Consider the following 20,540-nt stretch of genomic DNA (forward strand, 5'->3'; position numbering starts at 1 on the left):
TAGGTGGGTGAGTGAGTGTGAGACCCAACTCAATAGAAAAAACAGAAAGGAAAATTTCTTTAAAATAAACGCAAGTAACTAACTGGGGCTCCCTCCCTTAAATAGGGAAAATTAAAGTCTTTATTATTTAAAGTGTGATAAGTAAATTAGAGCAAAGGATAAAATATCACAAATGACTACGGAGTAGAATTTTATATCAGGAAAAATGAAATCGATCCAAATCGAAGTATATATAAATGGTGTACAAACAACTTCAAATTTCAGGTGTCATCCCTAATCCTTGAGTAGAAATAATCAAGTTCAATTTTTTTGTTTAAAAGTTAAAGAGAAAGCCTGAACTAAATAGTAAATACACAGAATCTCGCATAAGTCAATCAGACTCGGGTTATAATTAAGTCCGAAATGGCAAGTTAAATAGCAATTTGTCCGAAACAATTTGCCGCCATTAATGAGTCTGCAACTAGAACTAAACGACTACTAAAATTCTGGGAATTCAACAAAAATCGAAGGTTAATTCATAATCCATGTTTGTTCATAGTCGTTCTGCAAAATCATTCCTCCGAGCAATTTCAATTTCAATTTCAACTTCAACATCAAACCCAGAAACAATTTCTCATCTATTCCCTAAAACCCTAAACCCTAATTTCAACAACAAATTCGCCGTCGAATTTCAATGGTTGATTAGGAAAATCAGCACTAGTTCATCGGCTGGAGGAGTGTGGCGGAACCCTAATAGTATATCAATATGGAGGAGAAAGAAAGAAATTGGGAAAGAGGGTTTAATTGTTGCCAAAGAATTGAAGCGTCTTCAGTCAAACCCTAATCGTCTTCAACGTTGTATTCAATCTCATGTTTCTCGACTCCTTAAATCTGATCTTGTTTCTGTTCTTGCTGAATTTCAACGCCAAGATCAAGTTTTTCTCTCAATGAAAGTATGATTTTTTTTATACTACTACTGCTATTTTTGGGTGTAGGAATTTGATAATTTGTTGGAATTTATGTTGTGTTTTTTCTTGTTGAAAATGGTTTGTAATATGTATTGGCTTAATGGCTTTGGACTTTTGAATAGAATCTCTGCAACTTGTATGAAATGAGAATCAGCTGCACCTTTAATTAGTTCTGATCAATATTAATCAGTTTTCGTTGCAAATAATCAGTACAGTTCGAAATCGAAAATTAGGTTTGATTGGTGTAATAATATACAAAGTACAATTTTTATAAGAAAAATCAATTGAACTTAGTAGATAAAGAACGAAACTTTAGGCAATTTACATGATTTGGAAAAAAGTTTGATGACTATATGTGGGTTTGTAGGATGGATGCCTGTATTTTGAGTTGGTTTGACATTTCTTCCTGTTTAATGTAGTTAGATGAAGATGGGTTACACATTTTGGTAATATTGGTGTGAAACTTCTCTTGGTAGTACATCAAGAATTAAATTATGTATGGTACAGTTTTTGATTGGCTAGATGTGGCCTTGTGGGAGCATCCATCATAGGTTTGGAGATGCTGAAGGTCTGATTCTATGTTGGATAGATACTTTTGGAGAGATTGATAGATTTCTTTGTTGAGATGATTTGTGTAATATCGAAATAAATTTATATCATTAAGTTAAACCATCAATTAAGTTAATCCATCAATTGTAGTTTATAGATAAATGAGTTATTTATCTGAAGATAAGTACTCTGTAGGTGGGATTCACTAGGGTATTACTAGGATAGTGCCCAATTACCTACTGACCAGGGGAGCGGGGAGCCTGGCCATTTGCTATAGCCACTCCTGCAAGCTGCTGTCAGATTTCAGGTGTAATGGTTATGACTTGTAAGGGTTCTCATTATGATTTATCCGTAATCAGGTATACCGACAACTAAATACTGGTTTTCAAATTTTCAGCCTGATATATTCTCTATACTTGCTTGATCTATGATTTAAAAATAAACAAAATGACCTGGTGTAAGAGTTTAGCAATTCATGCTTCTTTTATTAGAAATGTGAAATAGGTATGGTAGAACAACTGTTGCTGATTTTAATTTCTGGTTTTACCTGTCACAGTTGTATGATGTGGTGCGGAAAGAGATATGGTACCGTCCAGACATGTTCTTCTACAGGGACATGCTCATGATGCTTGCAAGGAACAAAAAGGTAGATGAAGCAAAGCGGGTTTGGGAAGACTTGAAGAGGGAAGAAGTCCTATTTGATCAGCACACATTCGGTGACATTATGAGGGCCTTTTTGGACAATGAACTGCCAGATGAGGCAATAGAAATATATGCTGAAATGAGGCAATCCCCCGATCCCCCTCTTTCACTTCCTTTTCGAGTCATTCTGAAAGGGCTTATTCCATATCCTGAATTGAGGGAGAAGATCAAAGCTGACTTTCTGGAGCTATTTCCTGGTTACTCTGTCTACGACCCTCCTGAAGACCTCTTTGAAGACCAAGACTGGAAAACAGAGTGTGATTTGGATTAGTAAGGCAAGTTTACCAACCTTAGTTCTTTAAGAGAGAGAGAGAGGAGATTTTTGGAAAACAGAGAGTGATTTGGAACAGTGAGTATTTATCTTCTTAAGAAAAAAAAAGGAAAAAAAAGTTTTTTTGATTGGATGAAACCTCGACTAAAAGTCTGTAACTGGAAATTTTTTTATCTATGTTTTAAATGAGAAAATTTAAGCTTAAAAAGCACTTTGTATATTCCAAACAATTGAGACTGCTGTAATCTCACCAGTGTGTAAGTTTGATAATACAATTGAGACTCTCATTTCACAGAGATAGAAATTTGGAGTTTTGCTTGCACTGAAGGGAATTTCATCAGAACCTTCATTCATGTTTTTTGCTTTATGTATACTTCTCTTTATACAATTATGCAAATGTTCTCATCATCAAAGAAAGGAAGGTTACAAATTATGCAAATGTTCTCATCATCAAAGAAAGGAAGGTTCATTTTCATAAGGCTCATGAATATCTTCCTTGTCATATATTTGAAAATCAGATGTCCTTTCGTTGGCTCTCCTTCCTTTCCTATGCCTGTGATGCCGAATCAAATCACCCTGATTATCCAAATGCTGAATTGCACCAGTGCTACTTCGATGCTTGCCGTGTATGTGCTTGTCTTTATGGACATGATGCAAATACTGATTATAATCGCTTGATCGATGTGCTGCATGGTGATGATCTTGTTCATTGTTATTCTTCCGCTGCCTATGCTTTACTTGATGCACGTTGTGATGATGATGTGCTCGGTGATGGTGAGGTCGGTGTCTCTTGTGATGAACTCGGTGATGGTCAAGCTGAATTCTATGCCTCGGAATTTTCTTGTGCCTCGGCGTACCTTCCCAGCAATGATCTTCCCACCAGTCGTAGAGAGGATCAAACAATCCTTTTTGATGTAAAAGCCATAGAAGCACAAGCGCTAAATGCCAACAGAAAAAGTTGCAATCTAGGTTAATTGTTATTGCATTCAAATGCTGAATAAATGATGCAGAAAAAAAATAATTTGGTTACCTGTGGGAAAGATGGACAAAAATAATCCAACATGATGACCCAACTCATGCACACATATTGAATGTGACAGTGGAAGTCGAAGAACCCAGAACACTTGCTTCTATTCAGAACAACAACGTAATGGTTATATTCATTAGAACAAGACATGAGAAAGCAGAATCCAACACTTTTGCCTACTGCTACTTTATTTAGTTCATAAAATGAAGCCATCACATTTATATGTTCTGAGATAAAGTTTAGCAGGTGAAGTCTACAGACATGGGTTACAGTAGTTGAAGTTGGCAGAACTGTCAACATTTTTCGACCCTCATAGTTCGAAGGTGTGCACAGCTCAAGGATGCTGATACAATTTAGTCTGAAGTTTAAACTCACAGAAGTCTCTTATATGGACTTTTAGGCTTGCTTTGTGTACTTTCTGATGATATTATTTTTGTTTGATGTTGATCAGTCTATGCCGAAACCTTAGAATCTGAAGTTTTAACTCACAGAGAACCTCCAATATTATTTTTAGACATTTTCTTGGCTTTCTAACAAAAACTACTAGTATCAACATTTTCATGTAGTGAAGTGTATTCAGTTTGGTTAGTCTTTTTTAACATAAAAAATGAAACAACAAACAACTACTACAAAATTATGCAAAATCAGTAAAAATTTAATGGACTCCATACAAATACCTGCAATTCTTTCCTGTGATGAAGTCTAATAAACCAGCCCAAAACTTGTTCCATAGGTCTTTGATAATTCCAAATAAGCTTGCTGTCTCAGACTTTGGTGGCTGAAAGGGGGCTCCCTGTAGTATATTATGTCGCATCAGTTATAATCTGGACACAAACGGTCTATAATGTGTAAACGCGAGTGTGAGTACATAAAATTGGTATTCTGAAGTCATCCTCTTAAAGTGCAGTGTGGAAACTTTACCTGTGTTCCATTGTCAAGCACAGTGGCTGTGGTGGTGAACTGGCATTCAGCTCTATCGACTTCATTAAATTCCAAATCTTTTAAAATTGCTGCATTCAGGCAAACATTTATCTGAAATCATATGTACTACAAATCTAAATCAAAGCACATCAAAAACTTGAAAGCAAAGCCAATCAAAATCAGCAAAAAAAAAAATCTGTACCAGAACATGCATATTTTGAAGCATGATCAGAAGTTAGATAGATTTTGAATGAACGATTACCAACCTCTTCAGGCTTCATGATAAAAAATTGTTCCTGCAATCATATGTTTGTGAACATCAAATTCTGGAACCCAGAGTAGTCATGAAAATGTAAGATCAATAATCACAATGAAGATTTCGAATCAAGTACCTCCATCATTGTCACACCTTTTGAGCATTTAAACTGTATAAAATGTACAAAAATTAATTTACAAACTGTCTAATGAAGTATGAGAAACCAAAGAGGAAAATTTGGGAGCACAGATTATAGTATCATTGGCATACCGTCAAGCTGTATGATGCTTCCACTTTCCCAGTGTTCTTTGTTTTTATATCTGCAGTCCCATATTGCGCAAGTGCTTCAAATGTAGGGACAGTAACACCTAAAATCTTCCCAGGGCTCCTACAATTACATATGAAATAAACTTTAGAACATTGCAGTAGAAAATTATCATATCAGAATATAGCAGCATAAGACATCAGAACAAACTTTCAAATGTAGCAAGCATATTTAGTAAAAACATATACTAACCTCTGATAAACATATTCTATGTCATCAGCTGCCAATTTTATCACAAGATTAGTGTTGATAGCTTCAGAAATCCCAAAGGAAAACGTACGAGGCCCTGCACCCTGTATGCCTTTTCAGTTAATGACAGACAATATTTTTATAGGTGAATAATGTAATGCAAAATCTGTAAACTTAACTGGGTGCTCATTTATCCTTTCAAACCTTCCTACCACACCATACAAAGGTGGTTGATGCCTAGCAATTCGATTCTGGTCAGCCTGTGAAACAATTAGTCAAAACGCTTTCAGTCCCACCAGACAATTTGAGTTAAAATATGCCAAAATATAGATAGAGGAGCACAAAATGGAAAAAAAATAAATAAAAAAAACAAAACAGCTTTATGCAAACATAGTGCCTATATTAACTCAATCAAATCGGAAAAACTCGGGAATAAAGGACATAAGATGAAAAAACAGTATTACAGTTAATTCTATTTTTCAGCTATAGATACTAACTTCATAAAAATTCCACAGCTGGTTGTGCAAACAGCTCCAGTACGGGGAGGTGCAGAAATCTGGTTGACCGTTAAAAGCCTCATAACCGACTCCAATTTTATTGCATTCAAGGCCATCCAATGTGAATCTCACTCTCTCAAGTAGCATATACATAGAAAAATTACGTCCTAAGTCTGGAGGCTGGCCTGGTCCATGCTTCAGACACCACAAAAAATAAAAAAATAAGGTTGGCACTCTCAGTCAGTCCAAATTCATTGGCAGCATAGCCAAAACTAAGGTTGCACAATGGCAAGCAACATACCACCCTCGGTATCACTAGGTAGAATTCCTCAAATGATGGAATATTAGTGTAACCACCAAAATCGCCAACAAGATTCACTCTGAGAAAACGGTCACTGGACAAAGCTGTTCGGTTATCGGGACCAACGATCACTTCCTGAAGATGAGTCAAGAATCCAACATACAGGACATATGATTACCAATAAGGAGGAAAAAAAAATCAACACATTCACATAACACAAACTTGTTATGATGTGACTTACTGATACTTTAGATCCAGTCTTGACTTCAATCCGAACACTAAATCCTATAATTCTCTGTCCAATGCCAAATACATGGAACCTAAAAACATTAAAAAGTTCATCATGTTATCCAGATTATTGATTAGGCTCGAAAAAAAAAAAGAAAAGTACAACTAGATCACTCTTTTTAGCACATAAATCCAAGACTATAAGATTATAGAAAATAAAAAAACTTGATCTTGAAGCAATTCAGGCTCATCAGCAAGGAGTCAGTTGGCTTACCAATCACCAGGAAATCGTAGACAATGTGCAGTATTCGCTTTCCCCTTTACCAGTTTGTCAACTGATAAACAACACAAATAATAACCCAAAAATTTAGAGTCAACAACCCCTATGGACACGAATGCTGAATTTGTTTGATTAGTTTAGGAAGCTTACAGAAGTTTCCACATGAAGAAGGTACTCGTCGTCTATCACCACAAGGACAGCAAACCGGCTGGTGTTGGGCATTAAGATACAATTAAAACCAGGACAGTAATTTGATTACAAATTTTTAAAATTGTATATAAATTTACACATTGGAGTGTTCAAGATCAACAAATAACTATACTTGAGAGGCTTCAATAACGTGACCTTGATCATCCTTCAACCTATAAATCGAATGGCAAAAGGAAGGAGTCATCAAACTCACATAGACTAATCAGCTGCATTTTCATAAATTTACCTAAGGAAACAAATACATAAAAATATATATCTTCAAGCCACTACATAATCAAAGCTCGAATTATGGGATTAAGGGCAAACACCCCCAGAGTAAGTAGGAAGACAAAAGAGGGAGAGAAATTGCCTCTCACATATCTTAACAACATGAGCATCAGCATCCGGCTCACACTTTCGTGTCTTGACATAACACTCTTGGGTTTATATGGGACATCCTGAAAATTTAATGCTGAAACATGTCAATTACCATCAAATTTTTCAACAGGAAAACATAAGAAACAAACTTAACATTCCTAATTATACAAGAAAGTTACTTAAAGTTTCAACACAAGTAATGTTAGGCCATTGTAAACATAGACTACACTCCATGCCAAAACACACATCAACAATGACACGTGTTATTTCCTAACATCAAGATTACGACATTAACAATGTCATATCAATTTCCTTAAAACAAAACAAAGAAAAGTCAGATACTAGTTAGCCATACTCGTATATAAGTAAGATCAAACACGGCATAAGCAGCAGATTTGTTGACAGTAATCACAGGGGGCAATCGCAAAGTCTGCATCTTATTCGTCGAGTTTTCCTCCACCTCTGCAACCTCTGCCACCATTGACGCTTCTCCTCCACTCTAAAAAACCATTATTATGTTTTAACAAGACCTATAATATCAACAAGTAAATGTAGGAAATAAAACACGACAACAAGTCAACAACTGAAACAACCAACTTACAGAGTTGCTAGGAACAGCCATGTTAATGATGATCTTGCGAGTACAATTAAGATTACCATAATCATTAGAACCATTTGCTTCTGTAGGAGAAGTCTTTTCACATTTTTCGAGTTTCGATTTCGAAAGTATCTGAATTGCCTCTCCATATACAAATCCATATCCAAATCTTCCTCCATCACCGATTATTTACAAAAAGTGGGAGGATATTTAACAAAAGCAACGTTAACAACATAACCTTACAAACCCTTTGCATTGTTATACCATATACCAAAATTTTCCAAAACTTAAGTAGATTTTCAAGTGTTTTTAATATACATTCAGTTTCTCCTGCAATTTTGAACAAAATCAAGGTAATTAGTATAAGAAATCATCTGCAAAACAATTAAAATAAGCAATATAGTAATGAAATTTAGTATTAAGCAATAAACAAAATCATGAACTAAACAAGCACAATCAATGAATTAAAAAAAAGAAAAGAAAGTAAAACTTAAGTGTTAGTAATTCTGAAGAAAACATACATTGGTGAATGATGGGAGGGAAGGAAGGAGATGGAAATAACTAACTACCAATTTATTTATTAATTAACTACTTCATTTTTTTTTTTGGAAAAAGAAAGTGCAATGGTTTTTTTTACAAAATACTTATGTACCCATGTTAATACACAGGATATATCCTAATATGGAAGTTAATCGTAGTAGACAAAGATATAGGGGGGATTATTTGGTGTGAAATACCTGAAAATACCTAAAACCTCACTTTGACACAACAATCCAGACACTATTTTGCGGTTTTAGGCACGTGACTTTATACTTATGGGCCGATTTTTTATCCACCGAAAATGGATAAATAACTCATTTGGTAAAACCTATACCTTAAATCCTATAAATTAGGGTTCAATTTTAATTACCCAAAGTTTGATTTTAATCACCCAAAAGTTCAATTTACAACTAATCTAATACATTCAGATGAGTTTAGATCATCACTTCAATTAAACAAGTTCACTTTAGTAAAAAAAAATTACTCCATACAAAAGTACGACTTTCAATCCAATCCGATACATGGTTTTAATATTTTTTTATCTAATCTAATTCCAACAATGTAGTAATCGGTGGCGTCTACAGAATTTCCGAAGTGTGGGTTCGAAACTTCGGAAGTTCGGAATCGTAATTAACAAAGGAATGAAAAAATTAAATATTCGGTACATAAGTTCAAATTGTGGATTACAGATAGATTACACATAAGAAAAATGAAAAATTCAACAATTCAAAAGCAAAAGCAAAAGCAACTCAAGGCAATTCAAGTATTCAACAAATTCAGCTGATGGAAAGATCGGCAACTCATATCATTTTTAAGATTCACAAGTCACCAAACACAGTAACATACTAGTTATCAAATTGATCGACGCTAAACAAAAAATTAAAAACCCCATATATTCTGACCTTATCAATACTTCAAAGGTTCATAATAAACAAGCAAATTGAACATATCATTTTACATTTTTACTTGGTATTTATTTTTTATAAAGCTGGTTACACACAGAGAACCAAACTACCCAAGGAAATTCTTCACTAGAAGAGATTTGATATACCACAAGCAACAAAACTCAAACATAATATAGTTCATAATTAGCCAAAGCCAAAAATTGAGCTCGACAGAGAATAGCAGAACTGAAAATTCAAGTACTTGATCATTCAACATTACATATAATAAAAGTAAAATTTTGATTGGAGAATTATAAAATAATTATCAAGCGTTCATAATTTACCTAATTAACGGTGAAGAAGATAGCCAAAGGTACCGGTCTGCCAGTCGTACCAACTACCACCATGAGTCCACAACGCACGACACCAGTTACTGCTACACATACATGATAAATGCAGAACGAATGAATGATAATAAATTCAATAATCAATATCAATTAAACAGAAAAATCAGAAATAAGAATCAATATCAATTAAAGAAATTATAGGGCTCAAATACTCAACTCAAATAGTCAAATATCCGGGCACAACTTCAGTTTCTAGAGGAAAAATCCCCAAATCGGCTAATCAAAACCAATCTTCAGTTTCTAATCGGCTAATCATATTAAAAAAAATCATTTGGGACTTATAATGAAGACAAAACTATAACAAAACACAGTCAAAACCAATCTTCAATTTCTAGAGGAAAAATCCCCAAATTGTAAAGTAAATTAGCAAAATGAAATTCACTGACCTCAGTGAAATTCAAGGACGTCGGACCGTCGGACTGTCGGTGTTGGAGCACCTGATGCCTGGCTTATGACGCGTCGCCTGAGGGACAGATGAACGGCGGCGACTGCCGGCTGGGGATTTAGGATTTGAAGGTTAGGATTTTACAATTTGGGGGAATGAGGAAGTGTACTGTTCTGTCTTGAGAATTGAGGAAGCAGTATAATGTAGAAACAAAAAAAAAAAAAAAAAACCGATTAATCCTCTTATTTTTCTCTTGAATCACCAAATCAACAAAACACATAATTCAAATCCTAGAAGGGATGTAAACCCCAAATTTCAAAAGCATTCATTCAATGATTCCCAGGAAATTTACAGCAAAATTAACATTAAAAGTACGCGAAATCATGTAACTCAAAATATAAAAATGAAAGAGACTTACATGGGCAATTGGGTACTCAAAATTATCATAGAAATCGTAATCAAAAGAGCAACCAGAATCAGCGAGAATGTTTGAGAGAAGAGGGAAAGCGACAATCAAAGGAAGAAGAAGTAAGTGTTGTTGAATGATGGGAGGGAAGGAAGGAGATGGTAATAACTGCCAATTTTTATTTTTTTTGAAAACAACTAACTGATAATTTATGTATTAATTACGGCTATTTCATGAAATGTACTAATTGCGAAATTCACCAAATGACATTCGACTTTTTAAAATTCACCAAATGCCACCGAGTTTTAACAAAATTCACCGAGTGCCATTATTGACTGACAACCATTAGTTGACCGTTAGTGGACCCCACCATTTACCACGTGCCACTTTCTGATTGCTCCATTTTTTAAAAAATAAAAAAAAAAACCAAAACAATATTAAAAAATTAAAAAAAAAAAAACAGAAACCATTGAACCACCCCAGCCACCACCCCGAAACCCTGCCCCTCCCCTTATATTGCCGAAAAAACGGCCGGCCACCTTCGTAACCAACAAAAATCGGCCGGCCGGCCCTTTAGCACCTTACCTGATCTACCGCCGACCCCCAAAACCCGGCCAGCCTCGACCCCAAAAACCGCCGCCGAGATCTCCTCCACCAATCTCGCACCATTCGCATCAATGGCCACAAACTCCTCCACCAATCTCGCACCAATCATGAAGTTGTTGGGGAAGGGGATGGGTTATGAGGTGCCGGAAATTGGAGAGGGAAAAGAAGGGGGTTGGGGTTTCGGGGTGGTGGAGGAAGGGGGGTGGGGTTTTGCGGGTTAGGGGGTAGGGGAGGGGAAGGGGAGGGGTCGCCAGAGGCCAGTGCGCCTTCCGGTGCTAGCCCCGGCGGCAGGGGTTGTGGTGGCTAGGGTTGTGGGGTGGCGGTCAGGGAGGAGGTGGTGGCTGCCACCTCTTAATTTCTTTTTTTCTTTTTTAATTTTTTTTATAATTTTTATTTTTTTTTTATAATTTTTTTTTACTATTTTTAAAAGTTTTTAATTTCTAGTTATTTTTTTAACAAATATATATATATATATATATATATATATATATATATATATATATAGTTTTAAAACGGACCGATCAGAAGGTGACACGTGACAAGTGGTGGGGTCAACTAACGGTCAACTAACGGACATTGACGGTCAACTAATGAAAATGACATTTGGTGAATTTTGTTAAAACTCGGTGGCATTTGGTGAATTTTGAAAAGTCGGATGACATTTGGTGAATTTTGCAATTGCTCAGTGACATTTCATGAAATAGCCATATTAATTAATTACTTCATTTTTTTTTGGAAAAAGAAAATGCAATGGTTTTTTTTTTTTACAAAATACTAATGTACCCATGTTAATACACCGGATATATCCTAATTATGGAAGTTAATCGTAGTAGAAGAAGATATAGGGGAAATTATTTGGTGTTAAATACTATACATGAAAAGACCTAAAACCTCACTTTGACACAACATTCCAGACACTATTTTGCAGTTTTAGGCACGTGATTTTATATTTAGACTCAGTAAGGGCCGATTTTTTATCCACCAAATGTGGATAAATAACTCATTTGGTAAAGCATATACCTTAAAATTCTATAAAAATAGGGCTTAATTTTAATTACCCAAAGTTTGATTTTAATCACCCAAAAGTTCAATTTACAACTAATCTAATACATTCAGACGAGTATAGATAATCACTTCAATTAAACAAGTTCATTTTAGTTAAAAAAATTACTCCATATAAAAATACGACTTTCAATCCAATCCATTGTATGGTTTTAATATTTTTTTTATCTGATCTAATTCCAACAGTGTAGTAATTACATACAGAGTAATAATTTACAAGTATAATAAGTTTAAGATTTTGGATCAATTTTAACTAAATTTAAATAGCAAAGATTAATAAGTGTACAAATAGATTCCTCAAATAAATCACTCATTACGTCATCATCATATTCATCAAATGTATAAATTAGAAAGCCGCCAAACATCTCAATTCATTTTTCTCCTCTCTTTCCCAATTAATTAAAATATTCTCAATTAAAGTGTTTTCGATCTCTTTTGTTTTTCTCCATTAAAATAAATTCCCACTTTTTTCTTTTTCATTTTTTTTCCTCTATTAATATCTACACTTCTCCTCATTTTTCTTCAATTCCAAAAAAAAAAAAAAAAAAAAAAACAATTGTCAGAGGAGAGAGAAACAGTGAACTATGTCGGCGATTTCCCGGCGATTTTCCGCCGGCGCCGGAATACCACCACCGGAATTACACCGATTTAACATGCAATTCCGACAACCTGTAACAACTCTCCGATTAACACGACATTCGACGACATCAAATGATATTCAATATCAACGGTTTGAATGCGTTCATCATCAAGTCAACGTCAACCGTTGGATTGAGATGAGATCGGACGGTGTAGAGGATAGATGGAAGAGGAAGAAGACGACGTCGTTTCGGTGTAGGGTTGGAGTTGGAGAAGTTGATGAGAAGGAAGAGAGAGATCGAGCGGTGAAGGTGATGGTTGCAGCTGGAGCTACGGTAGTACTGGGTGTAGCAAATCGGGTTTTGTATAAGTTGGCTTTGGTGCCTTTGAAACATTACCCCTTTTTCCTCGCTCAACTCGCCACTTTCGGGTACTTTTTCTGTCCTTTTTTAATTGCAGTGCTCGTGTTTTCACGTTATTTATCAATGTACTTTAGGGAATACTGTAAAAGAAGTTGATTTACTACATCATAAAAGTAGATAAGTAGATGTCGAGACGAATCTAAGGAAGTCGAGTATTTATCTGTTTATGTTTTGTTGTGATTAAAAATACTATCTCCATTAAATATTAGTTGCAACTTTGGAATTGTGAGATATAAAATGCTTCGTATTTCAGAGTTGCAACTAATAATTAATGGAGGTAGTAAGTTTGTATTTTCATGTCATCAGTGTAGAATTGTAGATTAGGGAGTATAAAATGAGAATAATGAAGTGTTTATTTAGTTTACGTTTTGTTGTGACTTAGTACCCATAATTTACGTTTTGTTGAAGTAATTGAAATTACAAATATGAAGTATAACGGTTTTGTATATGGCAAGACTACATAATATCATCCCATATAATAATTATTCATTAACAATTAACTTCGTCATACTAATATAAAGTAGAAAATATTTTACAGAGTAATTTTTATGCTAAATAATTTGTTATTTATGGTGATTTTTTACTTTATTTGATGATTTTTTTGCTCAAGTTTCTTAAGTTGTGCCTTGTGCGTGTCATATTTTTCAATGGGGTCATGGTAATATTCTTTATCTTGTAGTGGGGTAAAATAAAATGATGTTATGATTTTTATAGAAAAAGACCGAGAACATGAACTGTGGTGAAAAAGATAGTTCTCATCAATATATTAAGTGTTGGCTAAAATATGTTCAATTTAATAAAAGTAAGATGAAAATAAATACAACACCATAGTAAATGTCCTAAATGATATTCCATAATATGTTATATACTCTATTACGCCCCTCACAACATTGACTCCCCTCATACCCTGCACTTAATATTCCACTTTAGAAGAAGAGGTGGATGAGATTCGAACCCCTAACCTTTGTGTCACGCCAGGAATATGTTTTATATGCTATCAATAATAATGTATATTGTATTGCTTTTTGAACGTTTTGGCTTTTGGGAGTTCAATTCCTAACTTTGCAAAATTATTCATGATTTTATATGCAGTCCTCCGAAGAATTTTTATAGGGAGACCTTTTATTACACTGAACAGGCGAACATCGCTTGATTTGTCTTGAATTCCCAAAGACTTTGGAAATGTATTTAAATGCTGTGGAGTAATAATACATAGCCCTTCAAGCTGGAGCATAATGAAGTATGGGTAGATGTTTATTTTTACGAGAGCATAATGTATGTGTCTTATATGTGGCCATGTGGGGACTAGGGAGAGAGTGGGCATTGTTGATTCGTTATGACCTGTTAAGATTACTTTTACCAAAAGCAACAGTAGGAATTATTTAGAAAGTGGAAAGTGTAAGCTTTATAAAAACAAGTTAAAGTTGAAGTATAGCTCTAATGATTTCCAAGACCTTTGTCCATTGATAGAAACTAGAAAGGAATTTTTTTTTCTCCAATTTATGTATTTGACAATTTGATTGTGGAGGTTGCTGGTTGGTGTGGTTGATACTAATTTTAGAGTGATTCCGTATGTTTTTTGAAAGCATTTCTGGTAATAAGAAAATGACGGAGATAAGTGCTCGAGTGAGCGGCTCAAAATTAATTTGGGTGTGGTCCAAACAGGACTATGTGAAATCTTAACAACTTGGCAATGAAGGTTATTTCAATTTGTCAAAATGAGAATCAGTAAATGAAAGTTGCACAATGTGCATTATTAGCAATCAGCATCTAGATCCATTATACAAAGTATAATTCTTCTGCAGTTCTGCTTGCACACTGTTTGTAGTAACCTAACCTCCTACAATCTGCTATGTTTTTTTGGGCTTATTATTGTTAGGAACTTTATTTATTTTTTATCATATGGTCCTGCTGTCCACCATCTTTATGATATACGGAGTATGTTAATCTTATGAATTTTGTACCTGAATTTGATCTTTTAACTTGCAAAAAGTTCAAATAATGCCTGGCACCAAGAGAAATGCTTTCTTTGTATTTAGATTCCTTAAGAAGGGTGTGCAAGGTTAAATACAAATGATTTTACTAACAACTACTTAGCACGAATTGCTAATTCTAACTCAACTGTTACTCTGAACTCTTTTGCTTCCTCCCCTGGGCATTTGTTTAAGTTGATTACTATCTTCATAGGAGATTGAAATGAAAGTTAGCATTCTATGAGGGCTTTAAGATTGCTATATCTACTAGATTCTGCGCTTGTCAATTACTCAGGATAGTTTCCTGGATTTGGTAACCAATATAGTATGGTGCCTATTAAGGCCATGTTCTTTTCACTTGAAAACTTCTGAGCTTAACTGAATTAATTTGACCTCTGAATTTAACTGAACTTTGTTGCAAAGTGAACTTATTAGACTTCATCTAAGCTTATTAAATGTGAAAGTTTATTGTTGATTGGTTGTAGAACAGGGCATAAGTTTCTGTAGAGTTGGATGACTTGGATCTATAATGATATAGGCTGTTGCTGTGTTACCTTTATTTATACTTTAGCTGTGTTTCTTTATACAGATATGTATTTGTATATTTCTCTATCTTGTATCTTCGGCATCGTGCGGGCTTTGTCACTAAGGAGATGATGTCATTGCCTCAAGCTCCGTTTCTCGGAGTTGGGTTATTAGAGGCTCTAGCAGCGGTATCTGGAATGGCAGCGGCAAGTAAGGTTAATGTGTTGCTCTATTTGAATCATATTTTTGTTTTTCTGGAGTTGCATTAGAAGATCTTGAATGTTTAGGGTTTAATTTAATCTGATGAATTTCAATTTTTTTTGTGTTTTTGAACAGCAATGCTTTCTGGTGCATCGATTCCCATTTTGTCTCAGGTATAATTTTTTGAAATATCCAGATTATGTGGGCTATACTCTCAAAAAAGTTGCAAATATAGGTTTGTAGAAATTTAAACCATAATATATATACATATCAAAATGCATTATTTTATTTGTGAATTTTTTGACTTTTATGAGTATGAGTTGGTCATCAACATGTCGGTCACATGCGTGTTTTTGACATATGAAGTAAAGCTTCAGTTGCAAGCAGCAATAAATCAGCAGTCATGGTTGATGATTGGTCAATCCACTTTGAAGTGGCGGCGAAAGAACTAACGTCTCCATCTTTTTTTGCAGACATTTCTTGTTTGGCAACTTCTCCTGTCTGCTATTTTCCTTGGAAGGAGGTATAATGTCAATCAACTAGCGGGTTGCTTATTGGTCTCTATTGGCGTAATAATAACTGTAGCTAGGTGAGTTGCATTTCTTCTGTATTAAACATTATTATCCTGATTTTTTATTCGAACTTTGGAAGCCTTTTGTATTTAGGATCTGAAGTTTGAGTGTAGAATCCTGTTGTCAATAAACGTTTGGAAACAACTTTGATTTGATAGTATTAGAAACTCTGTTACCAGAAAACAGAGGTTCATCACTCTGGTTTAAACTTCAAGATTATTTTTTGTATGTTACTTGACGTACCAGTAGTAGAACTTGTCTCCTTTCATGCATTTCTGTAGTGCTGTCATAAAATGTGGATTCCATTTCCCAAAATGGAGGACTGGAGACATCACAGTAAATGTTCTCTCAAGTTGGTTATATGGATTGTACATCTAAGTTCAACTATGTTCTGCTGTAACTTTTCTTTAATTAATATCTGCTTTTGATGGTTCTAGTTATAATGATCATGATTATTCGAATGTTTAATTTTGCCATGAAAGAGCTATTATATGGGAAGCCGTTCCATTTGGAGTATTGATTGTTCGTTTGAACTGTTGTCTTTGCTCCCTATTTCCCTTTTTTTTAAATGTAGAGGAAGGTAGACTAAGATGATCAACTACGAGTATTCACTTTATTGGAATCCCTTACACTATTCTATTAGTAGAGATAGAATATGGTTTTTCCCACTTGGTTGATTCAGACTTAAATTATTGTTAATTATAACTAGATACTGAATACTTTTGATATTGCGTTGCAGTGGATCTGGTGCTGGTCCCTCCTTGAATGACACCGGCCTATTCTGGAGTTTTTTGATGATTTTTTCATTTTTGTTACAAGCAGCTGATACGATTTTGAAGGTAATTACAAACTACAAACGGATATGCTGAACTTGTTATTTCTATCATTGTGTACCTCCTGTTGTCAGTTTTTGTTGGTTCTATGATCATGCAATATCTGATGGACATTTGCATTATATTGTAGGAAGTAATTTTTCTGGACGCTTCTGAGCGATTAAAGGTATATATGTTGCTGGGCTTGTACCATTTATAAGTGCTTTCCTCACCATAAGATTCTGATCTCTTGATGGTTGTAATGTGAACGGTTGCGTTATGCGGCTTAAAAATTGGTTGATCTGAATGAGAAGTTGGAAAATGAAAGAACTGGATACTGAGGGAGTAACCCAGATACTTGACTCCATATATGTTGGCACTTGATATTATAAATTATAGAAATGGTCCTTGATGAAGTGAATAACTGAATAAGTTAAGTTGAACGTCCCAAACAGATTTTGTAACCATGGGGGGTCACTAGCTACTTTAGGCGTATTTCTTCCTTCCAAACCATGTTTCATTATAATGATATTTGCGCATGTGTCAGTGTCACCAAGCTCCTCAGGTCACTGTGCGAAGCAATGAAAAAAATGAATTCTGCTTTTTTTTTTTTTTTTCTCTTTGTCCAAGGTTTTTGCTATCTGTTATCCTGTGATAAATTGTAAAAATGAATATTGGTCCTTGTCACAGGGAGGTTCAGTTGATCTATTTGTTGTAAATTCGTTTGGATCTGCTTATCAAGTAAGTATCTGATAACATCAAGACATTTTTATGAATCCTTAGTGCCGCAAGTGGTGTCCATGGGTTACACTGCTCATGTTTAATTTCTGTACCTAAAATTATTTTCCTCACGCCATGCAGGCACTCTTTATATGCCTTCTCCTACCCTTTCTGTCAAAATTGTGGGGCATACCATTTAATCAACTTCCGTCATACCTTAAAGATGGAGCAGCATGCTTTCTCAATATCAACAGTCTCTCAACGGGTACAGCTAAATTAACTTTCACCTCTCTTACCTTGGAGTGTTTTCGAAAGCAGTCTTTTTGTTTGAAGTGGGGTGAGGTGTCTCATGCTTTCAGACTCTGCTTTGGCAGGATCCTTAAATAATGTTTATAGTCATCGTTCTTTTACGTTATACCATTTGCAACATGCCCTTGCAAAATTTGTCTATTTATTTGGTTTATTATTATATTACTATATCTAACAAAGTAACCAGTATATTAATGTTTGTGAATTCCATAGGCTGATACATTTAGAAATTATTTTCCTATTGTGCCATAAATATAGTTTTGGGTCATCAATTACATATTATGCATCTGTTAGAGGCCAAGGGAGCAAATATGCATAGGGATGAGGTAAACTATATTCTTTGGGGAGGGGTGGGGGTGGGGGGGGGGGGGGTTGTGGTGAGTGTCTTGTGGAATTTAAATTTAAATGGAGTTCTCTGATTTTTATTTCCTGCTCTGGTATTATGAACAATCGGTACTTTTAAGTTTATCCTTTTAAGTGTTATCATGCTCTTTTTTTTTTTTTGAAGCAGATTTATAGACAATTTGTGCCTTTCTGTCCTTTTCAGTAGTACATATAAATTTTGAGTGTGTAGAAATTGGGCGACTTGCTTTTTTTTAAACCTTCCAAATTAATGCTCGTCCATGAAATTTTTGTTCAATTTTGTCTTACACTATTATAGAGAGGAACTTTTGAACAGTCAGTGTTTTTGGCTACTCTGCAGGATGCAATGGTGCTCCCTTGTTGCCTTTGCTCTTTATTATCGTGAACATGGGTTACAATATATCTTTGCTGCATCTTCTTAAAATCTCCTCAGCAGTGGTATCTTGCCTTGCCTCTACAGTTTCAGGTACACATTACATATTTAATTAGTTAGTTCAAGCTTTAAAACAGGCATTGATGTTCTGTTCACCTAATTCTGGAAATCCTAATCACATGTACCATGCAAAATTCACCTTTTGCTTATTCCACGAAAGTCTTCAAGATTTTGACATTGATATGCTGATGTCCCTTGTAATTTGAATGCAGTGCCCTTGTCTGTGTTTGTCTTCACTTTGCCTCTGCCGTATCTTGGTGCTGGTACTGCTCTTCCTCCAGGCTTTGTGGCCGGTGCTGTCATCCTTGTGCTGGGATTATTTTTCTACTCATGGAGGCCTGCGATGGTGCCTGCCAGTGCAACCACTTCATGATTTTGGTTTAGCTAGGTAGTGAAAAGAATATCATCATTGTTGTAGCTGCTTCGATGTGCTTGTAGCAATTGTTGTTGGTTAAATCTTAGGGGAATTACTGATTATTTAGAAATAAGCATATGTTTAGTGATCGGAAGATTACTGATGATTAACTCACAGGATGTAGTTGATTCCTTTGCATCATGATATGTTGATGTTTCATGTGCAAGTTTGGTTAATGAGATCTAGGAGAGCAAATATAAACATTCAATTCATCAATTGTGTTACAAAGTGTAAACACGTAATATACAATGTTGATGATCATCTATCGTAAAATCAAGTTGACAATCTTCCATCTTTGCATTTTTTTTTTCACAGTTTACAAGTATTTTAGTGTATAATATGCAATACTGGGGTGCACAAAATACAATATATATTGCTACACTTGCTTACCCGATTGTCCCTGTGATGTGATGTATATAACACGCTTTGGCTAAAGTCGTTGAGGTGTGAGCATGTGCATCAAATACGTTGGTGCATGCATATAGGTTTGCATAGTACTCCGTAACCATGGAGGATGAACCTTACCAAAATTGACGAGTAGAGGAGATCTACAATTTTAAACCAGATGATTGTTATACTCAAATTGATACTACAATGAATTCCAATTTAGTTATTAAATGATACTCTGTATTATAGTCTAGGCATCAATATTTGTAAGATTCAGGACTTGTAAAATGATAATCATATAATTGCTTGCAACTCGTAAGATCAGAGACCTAAAACCACATTAATCAAGTTTAAGTAGTAAAGTGAAAAAAAAAATTAAAAATAAAAAAGAAAAAGAAAATTGTGTGCAATGGGCCATTTTGTGAGTCAGTAATGAGGCTATGTGATCGGTGTACTATATATGGACCTAGCTCATACATGAATTTGGGCTCAACTTCTTAAAAATATAAATATTTCTTTTTACGGTCTTCAAGATGTGTCTTAAAACGTATATATCTTCATTTGCACGTATAAAAATTATAAAAACTTAATATTAATAAAATATATAATGAAACGTATCAAATAAAATCACACATGACTATAATACTTCTTAATTATTATAGATTCATGAGAATTAGTGGTCAAAATTTTCAAAGTTTGACCCAAGTATTGATTATGGGGCAAAAAATAAGGGGCGGATGGAGTAGTTGTTGAAATTGCGAAATAAATTTATGTGTAAACTTTAAAGTACATCTAAGCTTCACCCCCCCCCCCTAATTTTAAAAGACCTCAAACTAAACCAAAATTAAAATAATTAAAGATATATTGCTATATTATGTACA

At 34.7% G+C, this 20,540-nt stretch overlaps 3 protein-coding genes and 1 pseudogene across 3 annotated transcripts in view; 2 read left to right on the top strand and 2 right to left on the bottom strand.

Moving 5' to 3' along the window:
* LOC110736303 overlaps window positions 1–10,762 on the bottom strand; it is a 56,278-nt gene extending 45,516 nt beyond the window's left edge. Inside the window, exon 1 of the mRNA XM_021916500.1 lies at window positions 10,293–10,762. The gene's annotated coding sequence lies outside the window, so the exon portion shown is untranslated. The remainder of the gene's footprint in view (window positions 1–10,292) is intronic.
* LOC110736302 (pentatricopeptide repeat-containing protein At1g62350-like) lies at window positions 254–2,773 on the top strand. The gene is made up of 2 exons (XM_021916497.1): window positions 254–932; window positions 2,053–2,773. Exons 1-2 carry the CDS (start codon window positions 525–527, stop codon window positions 2,467–2,469), a joined length of 825 nt encoding a protein of 274 aa, XP_021772189.1. The 5' UTR covers window positions 254–524; the 3' UTR covers window positions 2,470–2,773.
* LOC110737197 lies at window positions 2,664–10,995 on the bottom strand (annotated as a pseudogene).
* A 1,277-nt stretch (window positions 10,996–12,272) lies between these two features.
* LOC110736304 (protein CLT1, chloroplastic-like) lies at window positions 12,273–19,562 on the top strand. Its single transcript, XM_021916502.1, has 10 exons — window positions 12,273–12,957; window positions 15,512–15,657; window positions 15,784–15,821; window positions 16,122–16,237; window positions 16,960–17,059; window positions 17,184–17,219; window positions 17,723–17,773; window positions 17,894–18,017; window positions 18,765–18,890; window positions 19,070–19,562. Exons 1-10 carry the CDS (start codon window positions 12,533–12,535, stop codon window positions 19,228–19,230), a joined length of 1,323 nt encoding a protein of 440 aa, XP_021772194.1. The 5' UTR covers window positions 12,273–12,532; the 3' UTR covers window positions 19,231–19,562.
* Window positions 19,563–20,540: the final 978 nt, after the last annotated feature.

Source organism: Chenopodium quinoa, unplaced genomic scaffold, assembly GCF_001683475.1.
Source record: "Chenopodium quinoa cultivar QQ74 unplaced genomic scaffold, ASM168347v1, whole genome shotgun sequence".
Classification (NCBI taxonomy): Eukaryota; Viridiplantae; Streptophyta; class Magnoliopsida; order Caryophyllales; family Amaranthaceae; genus Chenopodium; species Chenopodium quinoa.